This window comes from Psammomys obesus, unplaced genomic scaffold (assembly GCF_907164565.1).
Source record: "Psammomys obesus unplaced genomic scaffold, mPsaObe1.curated_primary_1811, whole genome shotgun sequence".
Taxonomy (NCBI): Eukaryota; Metazoa; Chordata; class Mammalia; order Rodentia; family Muridae; genus Psammomys; species Psammomys obesus.
In genome coordinates, this window is record NW_026590767.1 from 370,804 (window position 1) to 393,675 (window position 22,872).

The following is a 22,872-nucleotide window of genomic DNA, read 5'->3' on the forward strand; positions in this document are numbered from 1 at the left end:
GAAACGTGCAATTATTTAAAAACCAGCTCAAAGAAAGGTTCCAGCTATTTAATGTTAGAAGTGCTAGCTACTTCTTTCTACACAGCTTTTTTTATAGCTCTGTTTAAAATGAGTAAAGGGAAATACCAGTCTTTATCTGTGTTTTGATTTACCTCTCAGAGTCCTCCCTCCAGCCAGCCAGGAACTCACTATGTAGCCAAGGATAACTTTGACCTTTGATAACGTGTCTCTACTTCCTGAATACCGGAGATCCAGGAGTACTTTACCTCATTTGGTTTATATAGCACTGAGAATTTAACCCGAACCCATGGCCTTGTGGGTGCTGGGCAAGCGCTCTTCCTACTGAGCTACATCCCCACCTTTTGTTTTTGGATGTGTGTTTCCTTTTGGTACCTTATTCCAACATATATATATATATATATATGCAATTTGATCTTTACAACTTTCATGTATTATATGTCTCATGCATCATTCATGAGTCAGTCTGATAGACTAAAACTAAGCTTCTCAAATGGATTCTTCTCAGGGATTATAATCACTTAGGCAAGATTCTAAACGTGCCTGTATGTGAGGATCATGTACAGGAATTTAAAAACCATATTTATGCTGGGACCCCGCCTTGGCCAGTTAGTCGTCTCTAGCAGCGAGCCCAGGCATCAGTAGTTGATAATGAGCAGCTTGGATTGATAGCCATTGAGCTTGATTTTACACCCGGAAATCACCAAGTGCCTGAACTTCAGAATTGGACGAATCCTTCAGCTTGCCACCTGGTAGAGAAATAATTACCATTATGAAGGTTGAGGAAATGTGGATCAAACTTTGAACTTTAAGATGGCACCTGAATGAAATTATTACTTACCCTATTTTCCTGCCTCATTAAATTCTGAGAATTAAAACATGACATGTTAACAATTGGAGCTTTCAGTTCCTCATCCTTAAGCTCTTTTCTTCTTTTGTTTGACTTTGGTGTTAGTGATTGTCAGAGCAATAATAGCCTTTGTCTTTAGCAGGAAGTGAAACTGGGGTCTGATTAGATATGCATAAACTATCTGCCCCCACTTTAAAGATACAGAGGAGACTTGCTTTTAAAGTGTGTAAAACCTTTGCAGTCCCAGGCTCTTGCTTTGAGGGAGTGCCTTCACTCTGGGATCTTGGAATGAATGACTCATGCTCTCTGCAGGCACACAGTGCTTAATCACTTGTTTTTTGTGTACCAGGAAGAGAAGGGCATATGAAAATAGAAGCTGTGTACTACTGCCAGATGGACTTGAAATTAGTGGAGACATCGACGTAACGGGTCAAACAGTTGAGCTTATTTCAATTACAGGCTTTGGATGTATGTTATTTTGTTATTTCATAAATTAAAATTTGGTATTATTTCTAAGATGCTATACTTGTGTAGTTTGTAAACAGCTCTTCTTATTATGTAACTTTGACAGTACTGAATTTTAAAACTTTTTATAAATTTAAAATGTTTCTCTTTGAATTCATTTGCCAGTTAATACACACGAGCTGAAGGGCAGGTTAAAACCTTTTGGAGCAGTTTAGTCACATAGGTGTTCTTTGTGGAGGAGTATCATAAGGCACAACCACTTTCTCTGCCCTTGCAATCCCTTCTGTCCCCAGAATAGCCACTAAAAATATTGACAGGGTCAACTCCTTGGTTGTTGCATATTCCCAGACTAATGCCGTCTACACACATTTTCTGTACTTCAGGTTCACTAATGCCAAAACCCATGGATCCTCCATTCCCTGGTCAGTTACAGAGTCTGTTTGAAGCTGTTTCCTGTCCCTTGGGCCATTAGTTTGAGAACTTAAGTCTACTTGTTAGGGCTTTTAAGAGATTATTTTGCTAGAGTTTTTAGCTTAGTCTTGTTCACATCTCATCATCAGTTATTATTTTTACTGATGGACCAGTGTTTTTTTGTTTTTTGTTTTGTTTGTTTTCTTTTTAGATGAGGTCTCACTAGCCCTAGTGCACCACCTTGCCTGACTTAATGCCTTTATAAATTTACTTAGTATAATTTAAAAAGGTTTACTTGTTATTTCTATGTGTTTGAGTGTTTTGCCTGCATGTATGTATTATGTATGTATGCATGCATGCCTGGTACCCTTGGAAGCCAGAAGAGGTTGACAGATTCCCAGGAACTGGACTGAAGTGTGGTTGTAAGCTGCCATATGGGTGTTAGGAACCAAACTTGGATACTCTGCAAGGAACAGCAAGTGCTCTTGAGCATTGAACCGTCCCTCCAGGCCATCAATGCATTTATTTTTAAAAGTGCAAGTATAGCAAAGAATGGTATTTTGGTGCTTCTTTAAAAATGACAGAATCTTGGGGTGCAGTTGTGGCTCAGTATTAAAATATTTGCCTAACATATGAGGCCCTTGGTTTGATCTCTAGCACTATGTAAAACAAACACCCTTAAAATGCTAGTCTTGCTTGTAGTTTATAAAAATAGCCAGTTGTTGGGAGAAACCCATTTTTACGTAACATTGTGGCTTTTTTGTTGAGTAACTGTTGAATGAGTGCCTCTTAGGCATCAAGCACTGTCCCAGGTCACAGGTGCACACAAATACAGAATAGGATTTGTGTTTTAATAGTCTTTTATTTGATTAGTTGAAAGTGTTTGCACTCATCACAACTATTAATATGCTAGTTCTATCTTTTATTTATTTTTAGAAATTTGTCACATTCTTTTTTTCTCCCTGTTGTTTTCTCTCTCTTTTAATTGGGTAGCTCAGATTTTTTTTTAGGTATTTTTCTGTTGCTGATTAACGTTGACACTTGGGGGCTGTGGAGGTGGCTCATTGGGTAAGGGTGCCTGTTGCCAAACCTGGTGATCTAAAATTTTCATTTTTAGAGTGATAGGAAAGAAATGACTCTTGCAAGTTGTTCAGATTTTGTCAGATTTTGCTTTTTTGTTTTTTGTGTTTTGAGATGGGGTTTCTCTGTAGCCCTGACTATTCTGGAACTTGCTCTATAGATCAGGCTGGCCTGAAACTCAGAGATCTGTCTCTGCTCTCCGAGTGCTGGAATTAAAGGTCTGAGTCACCATGGCTGACTTCTACATCAGATTTTTAAAAATATTGTATTGTCTAAAGTCAAATACAGCAGGAGAATAGGCTAGTCTGAGCTACAGATTAATAACCTAGTCCAAGAATGTGTTTTAGTGGTAGAATACTTGCCTAACATGCTCAAGGTCTTGGTTTAATCTCAGAACTCCTTACAAACAAAATAAAGCAAACACACCATCATCCTGGTATGGTGGTACACACCTTTAATTCCAGCCCTCGGGAGGCAGAGGCACGTAGATCTCTGAGTTTGAGATCAGCCTAGTGAGACCCTGTATCAAAAAAAGAAAAACAAAACAAACAAAACCCCTGCACATCCAGTTCATATCCCTTTGTGGTTTTATCAGACTTGGGACCCAGTATTTATTTTGACGTATGTAATTAATATCACTAATACTCATGTCTTTCCGTACACAGCTTCTCTCCTTTTAGGCTGTGATTCTAGGCTCCCTTGCTCCCTCCTTGCAGAGGGAGAAAGCTGTCAGTCATGCTTCAGTTGCTATTTGGATCATCGGTAGCTTGCTGACACTCAGACTGGATGTCCAGGTTTAAGCTGCATCAGAATGCTCAATGTTTCTTTTTCTGAGGAAATACAATTCTGGGATAAATCTAGGCATGATGATATCTCCATAAAATATCACCCTAAGATGGCTTTAGGAATTATAGTCTTACTCTAAGATTTAAAAGTGTAAAACTTTAAAAATTAAAACTCTTGTTTTTTTTCTTTTATAGTTCTTTTGTTTTAGTTGTTCTGAGACAGTGTCTTGACTGGTCCTTCCTGTATGGACCGAGTGGCCTTAAACTTGTGGGGATCCTCCTGACTCTGCCTCCCAAGTGCTGGGGTTACAGACGTGTGCCGCCCGCCTCCCTGCTTTTTGAAAGGTTCTTTTAAGTTCTTAAGATAAAAGTGTACAGGCAAATTACTGAGTTGATGGGATCTCAGAGTCTTAAATACGAGCACGTTTCCGTAGTGTGTGATAGACCCCGAGCACCTTCACATAATTCATTTAATCCTCATGGAGACCTTGTGAGTTGGATAGAATTCTTTTTACAAAAAAGAAAGAAGGAAAGCAAAGCGAAGCAAAGCTCAGGGGGCTCAGAGGTTGCGGTAGAGCTTGGATCCTTTGCCTGGAATACTGTCTTAGCCGTGGCCACGCCACATCCAAATATCTTGATTCTGTGCAGCTTACAAATGTTACAGTCAACTCCGAGTCACCTTGGTACATTCCTAGGAATTACCTGGGACTCTGATTTCAAGCTTGCTCTCTCCTGTGTGTTGTCTACAACTTGTCCTAGCATTCTATCTCAACTGCAAGTCTATCCTGCTTGGAGGATAGATTTGGCCTTATTGCTGATGGCCTGCCCTCATGAGTTGATCCCTGTGTTCTTAAAACATGATGCTGTCTGCTTTCTGGCCCAGCAGTACTGAAGGTGTCTCAGAGTCTTTTGTGCATTCAATACATTCAGTACCTGTTATTAAGAAACTTGTTGGATCCTACCATTCCAAGCTACCCGAAACATAGATGGGTTAGGAGCCAGCCCTGGGAAGATTCGTCCACCTTAAGCTATGCTAGCTAAAGAGACAGGCTGCAGAACCACCCGATAGTGCCGGTCCTACAAGCTTCTGCCCACCAGACTCAGAAAGATGCAACTTTCCCTTTCCTTTTTTCTGTCTTTTTGGGATGCTGACCAGGACCTGAGTGTCCTTTTTCTGGTGCTTCGAGCTTCCTTGCACTCTCTAACGCTTCCTTCCCTGCCACGTGTGGCTTGTCTGCCTTGTAGCTGACCTCCATTCTGGTTTAACTCAAATGGCGTGGCTTTTTCCCTTCTCTTCTCCATTCTTCTCGAGATAGCTGCTGACATTAGCAACTAGTCAGCCCTGGGGGTTTCCCTTCTAACTGTAATAAAATTATCTTCCTTAAATAAACTTGGGCTTTGCTTGACCTTCAAAAAGAAAGAAAGGAAGGAAGAAAGAAAGACAAAGATTCAGTTCTTTGGAGGCTGACAATTGGTTTTAAATTTTATTTTTTAATTTATCTGTAAGTGTGTGTGTTCGTGTGGAGGCTAGAGGTGTAGGATTCCCTAGAAGTTGGAGGTTGTGAGCTATTGCTGTGGATGCTGGGGACTGAGTGCAGGTCATTTGCAAGACAGGGCCATGGGTGCTCCTAGCTGCTGAGTCATCTCTCCAATCCTGACAACAGTTTTTAGAGGACTCACAGGGTGAAGGGCTTGGCCCTGGACAAGGTCGGTGGCGTCAGGTATGGGAAGAGGTGTGTTGATACAGAGGGGAAAGAATCAGTAGGTCTTGATGAGAAACAGAGGCATTTTGTATGCATTGTAGCTTTTGCTTTGGACAAGCTGGACTGATGATAGTGACCTCAAGCCCCATGCAAACGTGAGCGAATACATCCAGGGGTATGTGGTAAGGAATGTGGTGTTGGAGATACGTTAGAAAGAGCTCCCCTGGACTGAGAGTGGGAAACAGTATTCTGATGTCAACCAGCTGGATGACGGTGACAGTCACTTTAGCTGTGTCAGACGTGAAGATCGTGTCGGTAGTAGGCTGCATGAAATTAGTCTTTGTCAGTTTAAATATTGAACCCTTGCAATGTGGTTACTTATTATCTGGCTGCCGTAAACTCCTTTCTGTCTTGAGGTGGCCCGTCTAGATCAGGATCTACTGTGCCATGTGCTGAGAATACAAAGCTGACCTTAAACGGTCTCAGTGGGCTTCCTGTTTTTCATGAGTTCCTGTGCAGTCAAGAAGTTAGCCAAGTCAATAATTACATACACTGAAGCAAGTTGCTGAGGTAAAAATTTACTATACAAAAGTAGGACCAGTTGTTAGGGTGGGAGGAGTGAGGAATGTGTCTTGAAGACCGTTAACCCTTGTTCTGAGGCTAGAAAGAAGATTAGGCAGAAGTGGGTGGAGAGTAGCGGTCCAGACTTAGACTGAAAGAGGTGGAGGGTGGCATTAGGCCAGATGCTGATTGTGGAGAGGCAGAGAAGGCCGTGCAGGATAGCTCACGCAAGGGCTAACACTCTTTCTTCCAATTATTTTTTTTTAATATATTTTTGTGTGTTTGTTTTAGACAGCATCTCTCTATGGAGCCTTGGTTGTCCTGGAACTCACAGAGATCTTCCTGCCTCTGACTCCTGAATCCTGGAATTAAAGGCCATCAAGACCCCCACCCCCCTTAAAAAGCCTTTCTAAGAAATTTGGACTTTGTTTCCAAGGATGTGGGGTATAGCGATATGATTGGATTAGCAATGTTCATATTTATCCTTTTTAATGCCTCATGTGTCTCTTTCACATTAATGTTGAACTAGGCAAATATAATTTATTTTATGGAAAGACAGGTAGTATATTTTGATAAACAGAGAAGTTTACTGGGGAGTGAGAATAACCCCAATCTTTATATATCTGCTGGTCTCAAAAATGTGAAACAGTGGGGCTACAGAGATGGCTTAGCAGTTAAGAACACCTGCTGCTCTTACAGAGGACCTGAATTTGGTTCCCAGCACCTGCCTGGAGGCTTACAGCCATCTATAACCCCAGTTCCAGGGAATTGACACTCTCTTTAGACTAATGTTGGTACCAAGCACACATGTGGGAAACATATACATGCAGGCAAATACTCATACACATAAATGAAATAAATAAAGCTTTAAAAAATCATATAAAGCAAAACAAAAAAAAACAAAAAAAAACCCAAAAAACCATGAAGGAGCAAGTTTAAAGCATGACATTAAAGAAAATATCTCAGTAATTAACTGGTAAATTTAGCAACTACATAGAGTTGAGCAAAGTAAAGTTATTGATATGATAACCCCTCATGCAAAAATTTTAAATGTTTTCAATTGCAATATGTAGTGAAAAGTTTTTGGGTTTTTTTTTTTTTTTGTTGTTGTTGTTGTTGTTTTTCAAGACAGGGTTTCTTTGTGTAGCCTTGGCTGTCCTGGACTCCCTTTGTAAATCAGGCTGGCCTCGAACTCACAGCAATCTACCTGCTCTGCCTTCCTGAGTGCTGAAAATTATTTACTCCGCAGATAACTTTTAAATTAATTATATAATTAAAATACTTTTCTTCTACATACCCCCTTGTTCCCTTTTGAAATCATGGCCTCTTGTGTGTGTATAGAAATAGAGTTACAGTCAGCTCAGTCTACTTAGTGTCATTTGTATTTCTATGATTTCAGGGCAGACCACTTTATTATTGGATAACCAGTTAGGAGGCTCATTGCTGAGGAAGGCCGTTTCTCCCACTCTGAGCATCCCTAAGTTTCATGTAGTTGTTTCTCTGTGGGTGGGGCCCCATGATCGTTTGGTCTTCCTCTACTGTTACTGTGCCTGTTGTCATTGTACTTGTCTAGGACACATATTTAGAAGGCAGTTAGGAATTCTGCTGGTTTAGGTGGGGACTCTCTAAGATTTGTGACCTCACTAGCTCTGGGAAGTTGGCCAGGTGTGTATCCTGTTGAGCAGGCCTGTTGAGCAGGCCGCAAGTCCAATTAGAGAGCTGTTGGTTACTGCCGAGAGATGAATTGTCACTGTGGATCATGGGTATTACAGCTTGGGAAGACTGTTGGTTGCTTCCTTTTCTTGGGGGCTTGCATAGCACCTTCTAGTACTGTGAAGGCTAGTTTTCAGGGAGGAGGCTTTCAACCCAGATCCAGCTCAAGTTCTTCTTGTGTCTGAAGTACATACTTCAGCAATAAGATTTACCATCAGCCTCTGGGAGGCAACTAGGAACAATAGCAGAAGCCCATATTGTCTGAGGAGTTTTTTATACTCCCCTGACCAACAACTTGAAAGGAGTTTCACATATCTGGTACTGGGGTTTTTGTTAGTCTCTGACTTGGGGGGAGCATTGTTGGCCCAAGTGAGATTCAGAATATATATTTATATATATGTATATATACACACACATATATATATATTGTATGTAATCTTAAGTAGATAAATAACATGATTTCATATGTTTTTTTTCAGACAACCTTAGTTCATTAGAACATTAAAAAAAAAGGCTTTAAAAGGCTGTAATGGAGTCTGTGTATGCCAGGCACCCAGTCTGTCACTCAGCTGTATTCTTAGCCCAGGCAGTGAATTTTGATGTGATGCTCTGGTCAATATATACATATGTGTGTGCTTACCAGAAAAAAGCTTAATGAGTGATATCCTTCTCTCCTTCCCCCCATTCTCTCTTGTTTTAAAGAAAGGGTCTTGCTATATCACCCTGGATAACCTGGTTATTCTCTGTATAGCTCAGGCTGACTTTGAACTTGCACTAATTCTATTTCCACCTCCTGAAGGCTGAGGTTACAGGTCTGTACCACTGTGCCTGGCTCCTGATATTTCTCTTTATGGTGTGATTCGCCCTCCCATTCTATTTTGTGTCACTGCTGTTGGTGTTTATTTCACTATTCACAATGATTTCATATTTATTGGTGGGTTGGCACCATTTTTCTTCAGAACACTGAATTAAATAAAACATTCAAGGCTGGTGTAGTGAGAATTTTGGAATTTTGGTTTCTTTAAAATATGAGTCAGGAGTGGTGGCGTACACCTTTAATCCCAGCACTTGGGAGGCAGAGGCAGGTGGATCTCCGTGAGTTCGAGTCCAGTCTGGTCTACAAACTGAGGCCAGGACAGCCAGAGCTATTACACAGAGAAACCCTGTCTCAAAACAACCCCACAGAAATACTATAAGAATGTGTTTTTGTTTTTATCCAGGTGTGGGGATACGGGGCTGCTTTGCAGCAGCTATGATTTACCTTGTGTTCTAGCAGAGGCCTTGTTTTGCCAGCTACAGATAGTTTGAGATTGTGTGGCGTTTGGAATTCTGAGAAATTTTCAAAGAGCACATAAATGTGAGGGCCCTGAGAGGCGGGGTTGGTGGTTCTTGGCCCTGTAGGGAGGCTGGTTGCAGTTTGTTAGTAGCCAGGGTCAAAGAAGAAACAAACAAACAAATGATAGAGGGATTTTTCTAATTCCTTTCTCCTCTTTTCTTGTTTCCTATCTAATTGTTAGAGGTGTAAGGGGGGAGGGGGGGGGGACGTTTGAGAGTCACAAAGTAGCAAAGGCCAGCAACAAGTGGCAGCCAACACGGAGCTAGGCAGGATGGGAAATTTGATTTCATATGCAGTAGCAGAAACAGCAGAGGATGAAGGAATGGATTTTTTTTTTTTTTTTTTTTCAAGAAGCCAGCAAAAAATTTACTGTGGCTGCTATTGCTTGAATATCCTCAGCTTTGTTGCCAGAGGGGATTTTCTGCTTTTTTTTTTTTTTCTTCTTCTTTGTATATTCTGTTTAAAATGAAAAAATTTTAAGAAAGGCCCAGCAGTTGAAAAAATTGCAGGAAATGGAGGGGTCTGAGAAACAAACAAAATGGCTGAAATGTGAACACAAAAGGGGTCACTCTGCTCTTTTCTGAAAGAGTTGTAGATTTGGCTGTGCAACTGGAGAGGTTGTGGGTGGAGGTGGGGGCGTTTGGTAAGTGAGGAGCACGGGAAAAGAGAACAAAAAGCCCCGGTCCCAGTGACTGGGCAAGAGAGCAGAGTTTCTTGCAGGAGGAAAGAGGAAAAGAAACTGCCTCCTGGACGGTGGTTGGCTCAGAGAAGAGCTGAAAAGGCAGGAGGACATCTGATGGAATAGCCTGTTGGAAAGAAAGGGTTAATCTTGAACCAGCCACACCACCAGAGTTAGAGGAGGGTGGCCTGGGATTCTGAGATCTCCATCAGTTTTCCCAGGATTAGAACAGAAGCATTAGGAAGATTGAGAAACACTGCTTTAAGGAGAAGAGTTGGGTTCTCAGGATCCAAAGCTGAATGGACCCAAAGCCCTGTCTCCAGGCCTTTTCCCTACACCAGAGTCTCAGGCAAAGCCAGGGATCAGCCTGGTTCCCAGCACGCCATCTCTCCAGCCCTTGAAGAATTTAAACCAACAATTCTGTCCTCAGAAAATGCCTCTTATAAGAGGAGGTGGTTCGGTGTGGCATTGCAGTTATATACAGAGACCAGAACTGATGCAGAACGGTCCTTCCTCTGGTTGGTTTCCCCTTGGGTTTCAGAGTGTTACTTTGTAATCATACATGACATTTAAAACTTCCTGTTTCAGTGGTGCTCTGTGTGGTTTCTCAGGAAGGCGTTGGAGCAGGTTTCTGTGGAGTGGAGTCAGAGAGGCAGACCTCTTTGGTTTTGTTTCTTTTGAGACGCAGGCTTGCTGTTAGCCCAGGCTGGCCTCAGATTTATTGTGTATTCCAAGTTGGCCTGAACTCAAGATCCTCTTGCCTCAGCCTGAATAGCAGCTGAGATTACAGGCATGCCCCACCATTCCTGGCTCTAGACTTTTTTTTTTTTTTTTTTAAATAGATAGTGGATCTTTTTATTTTTACAGATTAAAGAAAACTTTTCATTAATTTCTCCCACTTTATTAGGTAGCAATCTTATTCATGCCTTGGTTGGATTGAGTATAGATTTTCACATATGAAAATTAAGAAACAGTCTCATAGAAGACCCCTGTGCCCTGATATATTTGGCCCTTGTGGAGCTCCTGTCCCCACTAGGTCATACTAACTCCCCTTCTTTCATATGATTCCCTGGCTCTAGACTTTTATTTATTTATTTTATTTTTAAAAAAATTTGAGACAAGATTTCAAAACTCCTGGCTGTGAAGACCAGGTTGGCCTTGAACTCACAGAAATCTGCCTGTCTCTGCCCCCAAGTGTTTCGATTAAAGGTATGTGCCATTACACCTTTTTCTAATTTAAGTTTTTTTGAGTCAGGGTCTTACCAGACATCTCTCTTGATTGCAGCCCTGTCTCTTGTCCTGTGGGTGATTTTGACTATGTTACTTTTCTGAGCGTTACTTTTTCACTTGTAAAATGGAACTCCTAATGTCAGCCTCATAGTGTTGTCAAGGTTGGAAATGAGGGCCGGCAAGATGGGTCAGTGGATAAAGGTACTTGCCTCAAAAGCCTGGCACCCTGGGTTTGATCCCCAGAGCCAATATGGTGGAAGTAACTCCCATAAGTATCCGTTGACCTCCATGTGTGCACTTTGGCACACTCATGCTCCCACTTTCACTACACACACACATGCAAAACAAATAAAAGATTAGAAATGATAACATGTATAGGAGCCTTTAAAATATATGTATTTTTCATTCTTGTGTTAAAAACAATGAAGTTGAGGTGAGTATGGCTTGGAGGCAGCACCTTGCCCAGCATGCATGAAAAGCCAGGTTTCAGCCCCAGCACTGCAAAGTAGACACAATCAACCAAAGAAATCTGTTGTTTTTTTTGTGAAGATAAAACAGGAAAGACATCTAAGAAATAACAGCCCCAGCTATGGAGGCTGAGGCTGGAGGGTCTCCATGAGTTCACAGCCAGCCATGGCTACGTAGGGAGACCCTGACTCAAGAAATTAATACATAATGAAAAGAAATCCAAACCTAAATGAACTTAAACACTAGAGTGACAGGTATTTCAGTAAAATAAAAATTTAAGTGGTAATAATTAAAATGCCATTTCGTCAGCAGAAAACTCTTAAATTTTAATTTATTATTGACGTATGTGCTTCAGCACACATGTGGAGGTCAGAGGGCAGCTTCTGGGAGTTGGTTCTGAGTGTTAAACTCTGCTTTCGTGGTGAGTGCGTCCCTTCTCTCAGCCGCTTTGCTGGCCTGAACCAGCAGAAATACTCATTCTTGCTCACCTTTTTCAGCTGTTGAACTATCAGAAATGTCATATTTGTCACTGGGTGTGTAGCATTTTTTTTCAGTCCAGGTTGGAGAAGAGTTAAGTCATGTCCTTTGTCCTTACACATGTGTTCTGTGTAGCTTGCTTCTCTTCGGATGGGTAGAGCAGTAGTAACACAACCGCTGCAGTCTGTTCTGTGGTTCAGGTGAGGGGCGCAGCACTCCATGGCGCTCAGTAGCCAGGCAGCCCCCCTTGGTTTTGTCCTAGAAGTAAGTCATGTTTAAGGAAAGTGGCTTTCTGGATTCCTTTGTCTAGTAGTGTACGACTCTTTGGGGAAGGGTGTTTTTCAGAGTGTGAGCTGTTAAATGGACAGCTCCATGGCCACTTTCAGGCCTTGTCTTTGGACCCAGGACAGTTGGGCAGTCCTTCTGCTTGCCCTCTTTGTAATGTAGCAGCCCCTTCCCTCCACTCTAGGGCGCCAAGGCCCTGCCTCCACTCGGTGGAGTGCCTCAAGTTTGTTCTTACCCCATAACTGCGCTGGTATCCAGGGTCTTACAGAGGCCTCAGAGCTAATGCTTTGCCATGGAGTACTTTATGGTAATATGTTCTGTGGGGAATGTTTATAACTGCTTTTTGGGGGGTGTTGAGCCCCCAAAATATTTAAAAATATTTAAATTAAATTTTAAAAATATTTTAAAATGTGCTACAAAAGATAGTTTAACATTTTTTTTTTCCTGTTGAATATGTTCTCACAATTGCTTATTTTATTTTAGCCACTGATCTACTTCTTGCCTGGAACCCCATTTGTTTGGGATTGGTAGAAGGAGTTATTGGGAAAATTCAACTTCATTCAGGTATGTTTTTATAGACTCCTTACACTTGTAAAATTTAACAGGATATTCTGTGACATCCTTTCCAAAGTTGCATGTGGATTTTTTGTTCTAATACTAGTTCCTTTGTTGTAATTTTGGGTCTTCTCAAAGCAAGTTTGTTTCTATTTAAGTTTAATGAAATGAAAATGAAGCTTTTTGAGAAAAGATGACACGATATTACAATTGTTTTGTTCTTTCGTTAAAAAAATTTTTTTTCCTCACAAAATCCCTACTTTGTGCTAATTGGCCTAACACAACTGTGAGCCCAAACTGACCCCTTTCCTGCCCAGAGCTTACCGTTTAGAAGAGAGGAACGCATGACCGCTGCAGTCCGTGTGTAGTGCCTGGGTGTGGCAGTAGGTTCTGTTAAGAGAAGGTAGAAAAATGCACGGACATGAGGGTAGGTAGGAACACCATAGCTGGAAAAGTGGGATGGGCTGGCTCTGGGTCAGCTGCCTAGACCTGTGTCAGTAACTTCTGCCAGTGAAGACATGGGTCTTCTAGTGTGTGGTGTGGTACTTTCTGGGACCTCTGTCCAAGACGGACAAATGGATGGAAAGTCTGAGTCATTCACCTGGTCCTCACCCGGGAAGCAGACACCTCCTCCCAGGTATGTGAGTATGTGTCTGTGCCACATATATAGTGGTACCCAAAGCGGCCAGAAGAGAGTGCTGATCCTCCGGTGGCTGCACTTACAGGCAGAGATGTGAGCCACTGGCAGAAGTTGTGGGTGCTGGGAACTAGAAGAGCAGGAAGCACTCTTAACCACTAAGCCATCATTCCACCTCCTTTATTTGTCTTTCAGAGACAGGGTCTCATCCTAGCCCAGGCTGGCCTGGAGCTTGCAATATAATCCAGGTAGACCTTCAACTTGATATCCTCTGCCTGTGCCTGCTGAATTCTGGGTTTACAGGCATGTACCATTACTCCTGGCTTGTCTGATAAAAATTTTAGTATGATTATGAACTATTGGAGGCTTTGGCATTATTGCTGTGTAGCTGCCTCTGAAGTCAATTACACCTCTGTAGTATGCCTGTTGTGACTTCTGTTCATTTATTTTCTTTCCTTTATGATTATTTTGCGTACATGTCTGTTTGTGTGTGTGTGTGTGCGTGGGACAGTTGGCATGGGTGCCACAGTCCTCTGTAGAGGCTCAAGAACAGTTCTGGTACCCACAGTTCCATGTCGATGGCCTTGGTCTTTTCTTTGTGTGACAGGGGCTCATTTTGTAGTCCAGGTTTATTTTGAACTTACAGTGGTCTTCCTGCCGCAGCCTTCCAGGTTCTGGGATTATAGGTATGAGCTACTAACACTGTTGTTTTTCAGTTTAAAATAAGATTATTGGGTGTTGAAGCGCTAGGTCGGTTTTGTGAATTACAAAAACATATTGCTGGAGACAATTTTTAATTTTCTCTTGCTAGATTCTTTGGTTGTATTTTAAATTGTATTCTTATTATAAGTTTTTAAATAAATATAATTTACTGTTTATCACAAGTAAATAGTACAGGGTGGTGTAAAGTGCACATATTTATCTCTTACCCAGACTAAGAAGTTAGACAGGACTGGTGACTTCAGAGCTGTCGCTGCCATTTTCTCCAAGTGTGTCCTGCCCTTCAAGAATCAGCTCTTGAGATGTGTTACCACCTTGAAAATTGCTGCTTTTATTCGATAGATATTTCTAAGCAGTATGTGCTAATATTTATATTTTGGAGGTTTTTATATATATTTCATTAAATTATTTTTTGGAATGATTAAATCTCTCTGTGTGAGGTGTATGTATGTGCTTGTGTGGGTGTGTATGCATACATGTGTGTCGAGGCTGGAGGTCAATGTTGGGTAGCTATGTCCCTCATGCTCTTCATTTTACTTTTTTTTAAATAGGGCTCAGGGTCTCACTGGAGCTAATGGATTCAGGTGGACTGGCTGGCTAGTGGGCTCCAAGGTCCTCTTGTTTTTGTCCTCCCAGAACTGGGATTACAGATACATCACCACTAAATTTTGTGTGAATTCAGACACATAGCCCTTTGAGTAGTCATCACCCAAGCCTGTGTGCTATGTTACTATGAAAATTTTTTACATTCTTTTGATTTTTTTTAAGAGCATAAATTGCTTTGGCAAGTTTCTCCTAATTGGTTACTCTCTTATTTTAAAATCTCCCTCCCTCCCTCCCTCCCTCCCTCCCTCCCTCCCTCCCTCCCTTCCTTCCTTCCTTCCTTCCTCTTAGAAATAACATTGTGCAGAGTTCTGTTGTGTATCCTGCCTTTGGTAGGTTAAATCTTCTTCAGCATAGCCAGGTGGTGGTGGTGCAGGCCTTTAATCCCAGCAGTGGGAATGCAGAGGCAGGTGAAACTCTGAGTTTGAGGTCAGTCTCTTCTACAGAGTGAGTTCCAGTACAGCCAGGGCTACACAGAGAAACCCTGTCTCAGAACCCCCCCCCAAAAAAAAACCCAAAATGAAAAAACAAACAACCCCCAGAAAACCCAAAACTTCAACACAAAGGAGAAAAGCGTTCAGCCATTGTGTAACCATGCTAAGTATGTTAATAACACTCTCCTACCTGTCCACATTACATATATATCTGTAATTCATTTACATACTGACAAGATAATTTCACAGCTGGATGTTCTGAGCTAAAATTCATTTTCTATTATGTAAATGACGTGTATGAAACTTCTGAATATTTTTCTCTAATTTCAGTTATATCTCAGAGCAGTGAATAAACCACTGAAATCAGCCAGGGACCAAGAGTCAAGCTCCATTTGTTAATATTTATTATTGTTATTTATTAGCTTCACTGTCTGTTGCATAATCAGCTGTCCTAAAGGCCGAATGGTTTAAGACAGCAACAGTGTGCGATCCCCCAGGCTCCTGTGGCTGGTGATTCTCATCTGTTCTCCTCCTTTGCCTGCTGGGTAGCACAGCAGTACTACCACTTGGAATTTGCCTGGTTACCATACTTCGACTTCACGTGGCCTTTCTATTTCTCCCGGCTCTCATCAGACAGAGCCTCTCTTCTGGGATCTTCCTTTCTATTCTGGTGTCCTCATCTTTTTCCTGAAGAGTGGCGACATCTTTTTAGGGAGTGTCTGGGAGGTGAGGACAAATCCCCGGGTCAAGGGCCTTACTTCTTAAGCTGTAAAGCAAGAGGCAGAGTAATTTTCCTCATTATGTTCTAGTATTGGGAGTCCCGAAGAGATAGTACCTGAAGGGTCTTACTAGATAGGGCACTATTTTATCAAGGCTCTTTTAATTATACAAATCTAGGAGCTTAAGTTAACGGAGAAAATCTGTCAGCTTGTTCAGTAACCATCTTTTTTTAGAACCCAGGGGAGTAAAACTAAAAGTGGATGTTCTATTGGAGTTGAGGTCCCTCACCACCATTTCTCTTTGCACATCTCCTTCATCTATTTCTCTTTTGATTTTAATTTTTTTTTTTCTTTTTTGCGATGGAGGTCTCATGTAGCCCAGGCTGGCCTCAAACTTCCAAGGATGACCTTGAACTTCTGATCTTCCTCCCTCCTGAGATGAGATGACAGGTGTGTACCAGCATACCAAGTCCAGAGCTTCATGCATGTTAGACAAGCACTCTGCCAGCCCAGCTCCAGCCCTAGTATATGTAGGAAAAGAATTCTACTCTGAAGATGGTGTTCTCATCCTTCAAGCCTACTCTGGGGCTCCTTGTAACCAGTGGAGAATGACTAGCAATCAGAAAGACTGCATAGGGAGGGTTCACACAGTAGAGCAGAGGTTTATTGGTCCTGCTTGGCCAAGTCACCTAGTCCAGAGTGCATCACGGGGCACCTTTCCCAGGTGAGGGAGAGTCAGAGAAGCAGGGAGTGGCCTTGGCAGACAGCCCCAAGTTGTCTTTCATCACCCACGGCCAAACTGAAGTTAGTGTCCCTGAACCTTTCTTGTGCAAGGTATACTTGTCTGGTTGGCCCTGTTTATGTGTAGGCATTGTGAGAACTAGTAATACAGGATGTTTTGGAAGAAGGAGTTGGGAGGAGAGTGAACTAGGGAAAGAAAATATAAAAAGGAAAAAGATGGGCATAACAAGTCTCCTAATTATTCACTGTTCTTACCTCGTCCTTGTCATGTTCACTTAACAGGTTTGGTTTGGAAAGATGGGAACCAAGGGAGAAGCAGATGGCGATCTTCTGGGGCCCTCTGTTGCTCTTTCTCCCCTTATCCACACCCCAACAGCCTTTTCTTCTCTGGGCTGCTCCACCCCCAGCTGCTCGCCTTGGAAGGTCCATCCTTCTCTCCTCTTCCCTTTCATCCTTTTCCCCATAGGCTGCCTCATCCCCTCTTGCTCTTGCTTAGAGTCAGACTGGCTGGAAGGAGCTATGTTCCCGGTGTGTCAGAATTGAGCAGGTATTTTGGGGGCATTTTTTTTTTTCCTATGAGAACATCTTATCCTATGGGGGTAGGAAATGAGGGGAATAAAACATCTGTACTTAAGCTCTCCTTCCCTCCTGTTTCCTCCTACTCTGACTCTCTACATATTAATGCATGCATTTCTGTTCTTGCCTCGTGTGATGGGAACATGATTTTATTTGAACAGATGTCATTGTCAGTCTAAAACACGGCGTGGGTGAGCTGTGCTGCTGCTCATGATTGTCACTGAACTCTGGACTCTGGAATATAGCAGGCTGTCGTGATTTTTAGAACTATACTAGTGTGTTAGTGCAGCCAGAGCAGAATGTCACGGGCTGGGGGAGGCATTAAGCAACAGAATTTCATCTTTCTATAATGCTGGAGACTAAAGAATCGACAGGACTGGAGTCTTCCAAGACCTCTTTCCTTGGCTTATAGATGCTGCGATCCCTGCCTTCACTTGGGCTTCCTTCCTTTGTACCTTTGTGTGTTTAAATGTTCTTATAACATACTAGTTGTGGGGCTGGAGAGGTGGCTTAGCAGTTAAGAGCACATACTGCTCCTGAGTTACATTTCCAGCCCCCGTGTCAGGTGGCTCTCAACAGCCTGTGGCACCGGCTCCAGAGAATCCAGTACTTCTGGCCTTTCTGGGCATTGCTATTCGCATGTACAGATACATACCCTGCGTAACTAAAAACAACAAAATCTTTTAAACAGTAATAAGTAAACCAGTTATACTGGATTAAAGTCCACCCTAGTGCATTCATTTTAATGTAATTCCTTCTTAGAGATTGTCTCCAAATACGGTCACATTCCAAGGTCAAGACTCGAGTAGAAGAAATGGCTCCGCCCACAGCAAGAACCTAATGTCCAGTAGAGGCAGTAATTACAAAGCATCGCCAGGGATTCTCCCCAGTCCCAGCTGTCTCTGTGGCTTGGGTTTTCGGATGTGACTGGCTGAGCAGTGAAGAGGTAGACTAGACCTGGAAGATCACATGCTGATCTCGGGTCAGGTCTATACGTCAGTGTCGGTTGCCAGATGGCCATGCCTCCAAAGCAGGTGGACAGGCTGAGTCCTGAGAGTCGTAAGCACCAAGTGTAACTGTTTTTTCTCATTGTCTTCTTCCTTCTTCCTTCTTCCTCCCTTTCTCTCCCATCCTCCCTCCCTCCCTCTCTCTCTCTTTCTTTTGTGTTTGGTCTTGCTACGTTATTCATCTGGCTTGGAACTGTCATACAAGGTGGAGTTGAGCTTGTAATTCTCTTGCCTCAGCCTCCTGAGTGCTGGTATTGTGTAGACACATGGCACTATGTCCGCTTTGCTTGGATTTCCTCTTGTTTTCCTTTGAAGAACCTAAGAGATAGCCTACTATAGGACCAGCTACGTATACAGTTTTGAAAAAGAGAACTATACTTGGAATGTTTTTCTTAAGTTAATATTTACTGAAACTGAGGTGAAAATAACAAGTCACCAGAAACTATTGTGAGTCTGCAAAAAAAAAAAAAAAAAAACAACAAAAGTTTTTAGTAGTAAAATATGAAAAAAAATTAAAATGTGTTGAGTTGTGCTTTTTTTTGGGGGGGGAGGTGAGGGGCAAGGGCTCATTATGTATCCCTGGGTGGCATAAACTTAACTATATTCTTCATATATGACTAAAGAGGTGCACCTACCCCTGCCTCTTGAGCCCTGAGATTAAAGATGTGTGCCACCAGGCTCAGCTGTTCTCCCACTCACTCAACAGAAATCGTTCTGTGAGCCTTGGCGGCTACATACCTACATATGCATGTCGAACTGTTTGTTTGTTTTTCATTTGAGTGCCCTTCCTATGATATTTACAGGCAATGTACCTTCAGGGTTTAGCATACTGTATGTCTGAGGGTCTGAATGTCTGGCTTTGGGTTGACCAGTTGAGATTTACTGCTAGGATGAACAGCAGACAGATAGAAGGAATGTGTGTTGGTACATTAATGATAAGTAAAGCACAATGAAAAATGTTTTTATTGGGGGCTGGAAAGATGGCTCAGCCATTAAAAGTGCTTGCTGCTCTTGCAGAAACCTGAGTTGCCAGCACCCACATCAGACAGCTCACCACCGCCTATAACTCCAGCTCTGGGGGATTTGATACCCTTCTTCTGGCCTCCTAGGCCACTGTCACATACAAGGCATACATTCATACAGACATAGAGACAGAGAGATGTACACATCAGTAAAAATTTTAAAACATTTAAAAAACAAAATACTTCTATTCATTGTAGTGTCCATGAGAGAGTAAAAACTACAGTGAAATTCTTACTATATGTTGATTGTTTGTTTGTTTATCTGCCAACTTTATGTATGATGAGCTCCAGAAAGATAGAGGCTGGAGTGCTATTATGGTTTTACTGGGAGTATCTCTGTGTACTGGCCCATAGTAAAGGCTATTCAAAAATATTCAGTGGGTGCTTATTGATTTAATAGATATTTTTGGTGTGCCTACTGTGTGCCAAGGACTGTGGTTGGCACTGGAGTCTGTGGAATGAACAAAACTTGAAACTTGTAGCATCATAGACTTCAACCAATAGCATATATTAGTTACCTACCCATAGAGCTTATATGGGTGCTGTGTGCTGACTGGATATGCTTGAGTCCCGGGATGGAAGGGGACTTTGTATGACTTAATGTCAGAAAAATGAGTGTATAAGACAGAGGCTAATGGAAAAGGCAGTGGAAGGGTAAGAGGGAAGGGAATGAGAGGAGGGATGGTCCATGGCAGGGCAAGCAACTGTGCAGAATGTATGTGATGGATGGTTTATTTGCTTCTTCTTTTTTTTTTTTTTTTTCTTTTTTTTGACAGGGTTTCTCTGTGTAGCCCTGGCTGTCCTGGAACTCACTCTGTAGACCAGGCTGGCCTCAAACTCAGAGATCCGTTTGCCTTTGCCTGCCAAGTGCCGGGATTAAAAGTTGTGCACCATCACTGCCTGGCTTGTGATGGATGTTTTTATCATTTATTTTCTGTAGAATAGCTGGAATACAGTTATGTCTTCATGCAAGCATCTATGAAAAGATCGCTTTAGGTTGGAGATTTAAAATGAGTCACAAAAGCTCTTCAAGTTAAAATATACTTTGAAGACCAAGAAGATAAGCTTGATGAAGGCAAGAATTAACTACAGATAAAAAGTACAGAGATTCATTAGCAAAGATAAATATTGCATGAAATATCAGAAATAATTTGAAAATTGTATTTTGGCAAGTTCCGTTGTTTAGTAATTGAATGAATTACTTCTCATAGTCCTGAACAATCATAGGCAGAATTCACTTACAAAGATCTCATTCATTAAAATAGTATTCACCATCTGTTTTTCCCGAGTTTGGAAATGGTGAAGATATCTCAATTATTAAGATGATAAAATATAACATGATGTTAAAACTGACTGTAGTCTCCATTATATAGAGGGCTTCCTTGCTATAGGACCAATGACAAGAAATATTTCATATGCATTAACATTGAATAAATTGAGTGTCATTGGCATTCAGTTCTTGCCTATAAAGCCATTGGAAAACCGTATTCCTCAAGGGCCCTAGAGGCAGTAGATATGCAGAGCTCTCAGCTCCTTGGAGGCCTGGATTCTAGGACCACACTTTAGATAGTACTTGTCTTGGCCAATGTTCTACTGCTGTGAATAGGTACCGTGACCAGGGCAAATGCTTACAAAATAAAGCATTTAATTGGAGTTTGCTTACAGTTTCACGTTAGTCCATTTTCATCATGGCAGGGAGCATGGCTGCAGGCAGGCATCGTGGTGCTGGAGAGTAACTGAGAGTTCTACATGTGGATGTCCAGGCAGCAGGACGAGAGAGGCGCTGGGCTTGGATTCAGCTTTTGAAACCTCAAAGCCCTTCCCCAGTGACACACTTCCTCCAGCAAGGCTGCACTCCTAATCTCAAGAATGCTACTCTTTGAGGACCAAGCATTCAAATACCTGATGAGCCTGTGGGGGTCCTCCTTACTCAGACCACCACAGCAACCCAGTTTGAAAGTGAGTCTCATGTTTGTGAACATTGTAGTGGGACTTTCTTGGACCCACAGCAGTTAAAGACACAGGAGACACAGAATCATTAAATAGTAATATATCCCGACTGTTCTAGCCCATGACCCACCACATAGCTAGTTCTTTACCTCTCTCTCAGTCTGTTTCTCTCAGTGTCACATTGGCGAATGTTCCGCATCTAATTTTCTCCCATTGTCCCTTTCCCTTCCCGGAAGATCCGCCTTCTCTTTCTGCCCAGCCATTGGTCGTCAATCCCTTACTAAAGCCAATTAGATAGGATTCTAGATTGCCTTAGGCAGGTGAAGAAGGAACAGATATGTCGGGAGCCACTCCCGCCATTACAAGATGGCGCCGGTTTCCTGCTTCCTGGTTCTTCTTGCCAGCATTGTTTTGCGATCTGCGCATGCGCCGCCTTATGCTAATGTAGGCTTGTGTGGTCCTCCATTTGGAGACCACATGCTAATTGGGTTTTGTGTGGAGCACCAATTACAGACGAACAAGTCACCCTGCTGGCTACTTAAGCAGAACGCACACAGGGTTCGGGGTCCTTCTCCATCTGCTGTTAAGAGCCTCACAATAAAGTTGCTGCTGGACAAATCAGTTGTTGCTGCGTCGTCCTTATCGGCGAGGGCTGCGCGTGACACAGATAGTTGCAAAATATGAGACTGGTGATGGCCATAGCCCTCTGCTGTGCAGAGTTAACCGTGTGGTGTACAGGGACACTCCCTCACCCGGTGCACTGCCCAGTGCCAAGTGGGGATAACCACTAACCAGCCCTGTTATTAACACGTAGGAGAACTGGTGGTGCTGGCCCGTTCCTGTGAGCTCAGCACTGGAGGGGGGTATGGGTCAGAAATTCAAGGTGGCCTTCTGCAAAGCAAGTTCAAGGCTGGTCTAGACTGCAGAAGAGCCTGTCCTAAAGACAAACAAAATAAAAAATAATAATAGCAACAAACAAAAAATCTGGATTGTGATTGTGATGAAAGTTTAAAAACCATGAATTCATTAAGATAATTTACAAGTGGCTGGTTTTTGTTTGTTGCTTGAGACTAGGTCTCACTCTGAGTCCCTGGGTGGCCAGAAACTCAATATGTCGATGAGGCTGGCATCAGATTCACAGAGATCCACCAGCCTCTGCCCCCTGAGTGCTATATTTTTAAATATTTTAAATTTTATTTTCATTCTAAAACTTACAGTTCTTATGCTTTCACTTTTATTTTTTTACGTTTAATTAATTAATTAGTGTGTATGTTTGTGCATGTGTGTTCCTGTGTGCACGAGTGTGCATGCATGCATGCATGTGTGCCATAGCACATGTCCTGAGGTCACAGGACAGAGTTCAGGTGTGGGTTCCCTCCTTTCACCATGTGAGTGGGTTTCAGGACTCGTGTCAGGCGTGGTGGCAGGTGCCTTAAGCTGCTGAGTCATCTTCAATGGGCACGTTTAATGGTGTATAATTTGTAGCTCGATAAAGGGCCTCAGAATCATTAAAGCTGGGTGTTAAGGCAAAACCCTGTAATTTTAGTAATTGGGATATAGAAGCAGGAGGATCATGAGTTCAGGGCTAGCCTGAGCTACATAATGAGTGAGCCAGTGGTGGCTACACAGAGACCCTGACTCAGAACAACTTCCCCTGTTGTGTGGGCCTGTGAACTGTGTGGAAGACACCTGTGGGAGCCGGCACTTCTTTTCTACCATGTGGAAGTCATCAGCGTTGGTGGCAAGTGCCTTTCCCTGTTGAACCATCTTCCCAGCCCCTGATTTATTTTAACTGAAAATAAAGACAAGGGTCAGGGGTCGTGGCACGAATGTTTAATTCTAGCACT

The 22,872-nt window shown here is 42.4% G+C and overlaps 1 protein-coding gene across 3 annotated transcripts in view; it reads left to right on the forward strand.

The window, feature by feature from the left end:
- The window catches only part of Inpp5f (inositol polyphosphate-5-phosphatase F), an 87,038-nt gene that overhangs the window by 9,993 nt on the left and 54,173 nt on the right, over positions 1-22,872 (forward strand). For all 3 annotated transcript variants that reach the window (XM_055608809.1, XM_055608808.1, XM_055608812.1), the window contains exon 2: positions 12,545-12,625. In XM_055608809.1, coding sequence (XP_055464784.1) covers positions 12,545-12,625 — 81 coding nt within the window. The remainder of the gene's footprint in view (positions 1-12,544; positions 12,626-22,872) is intronic.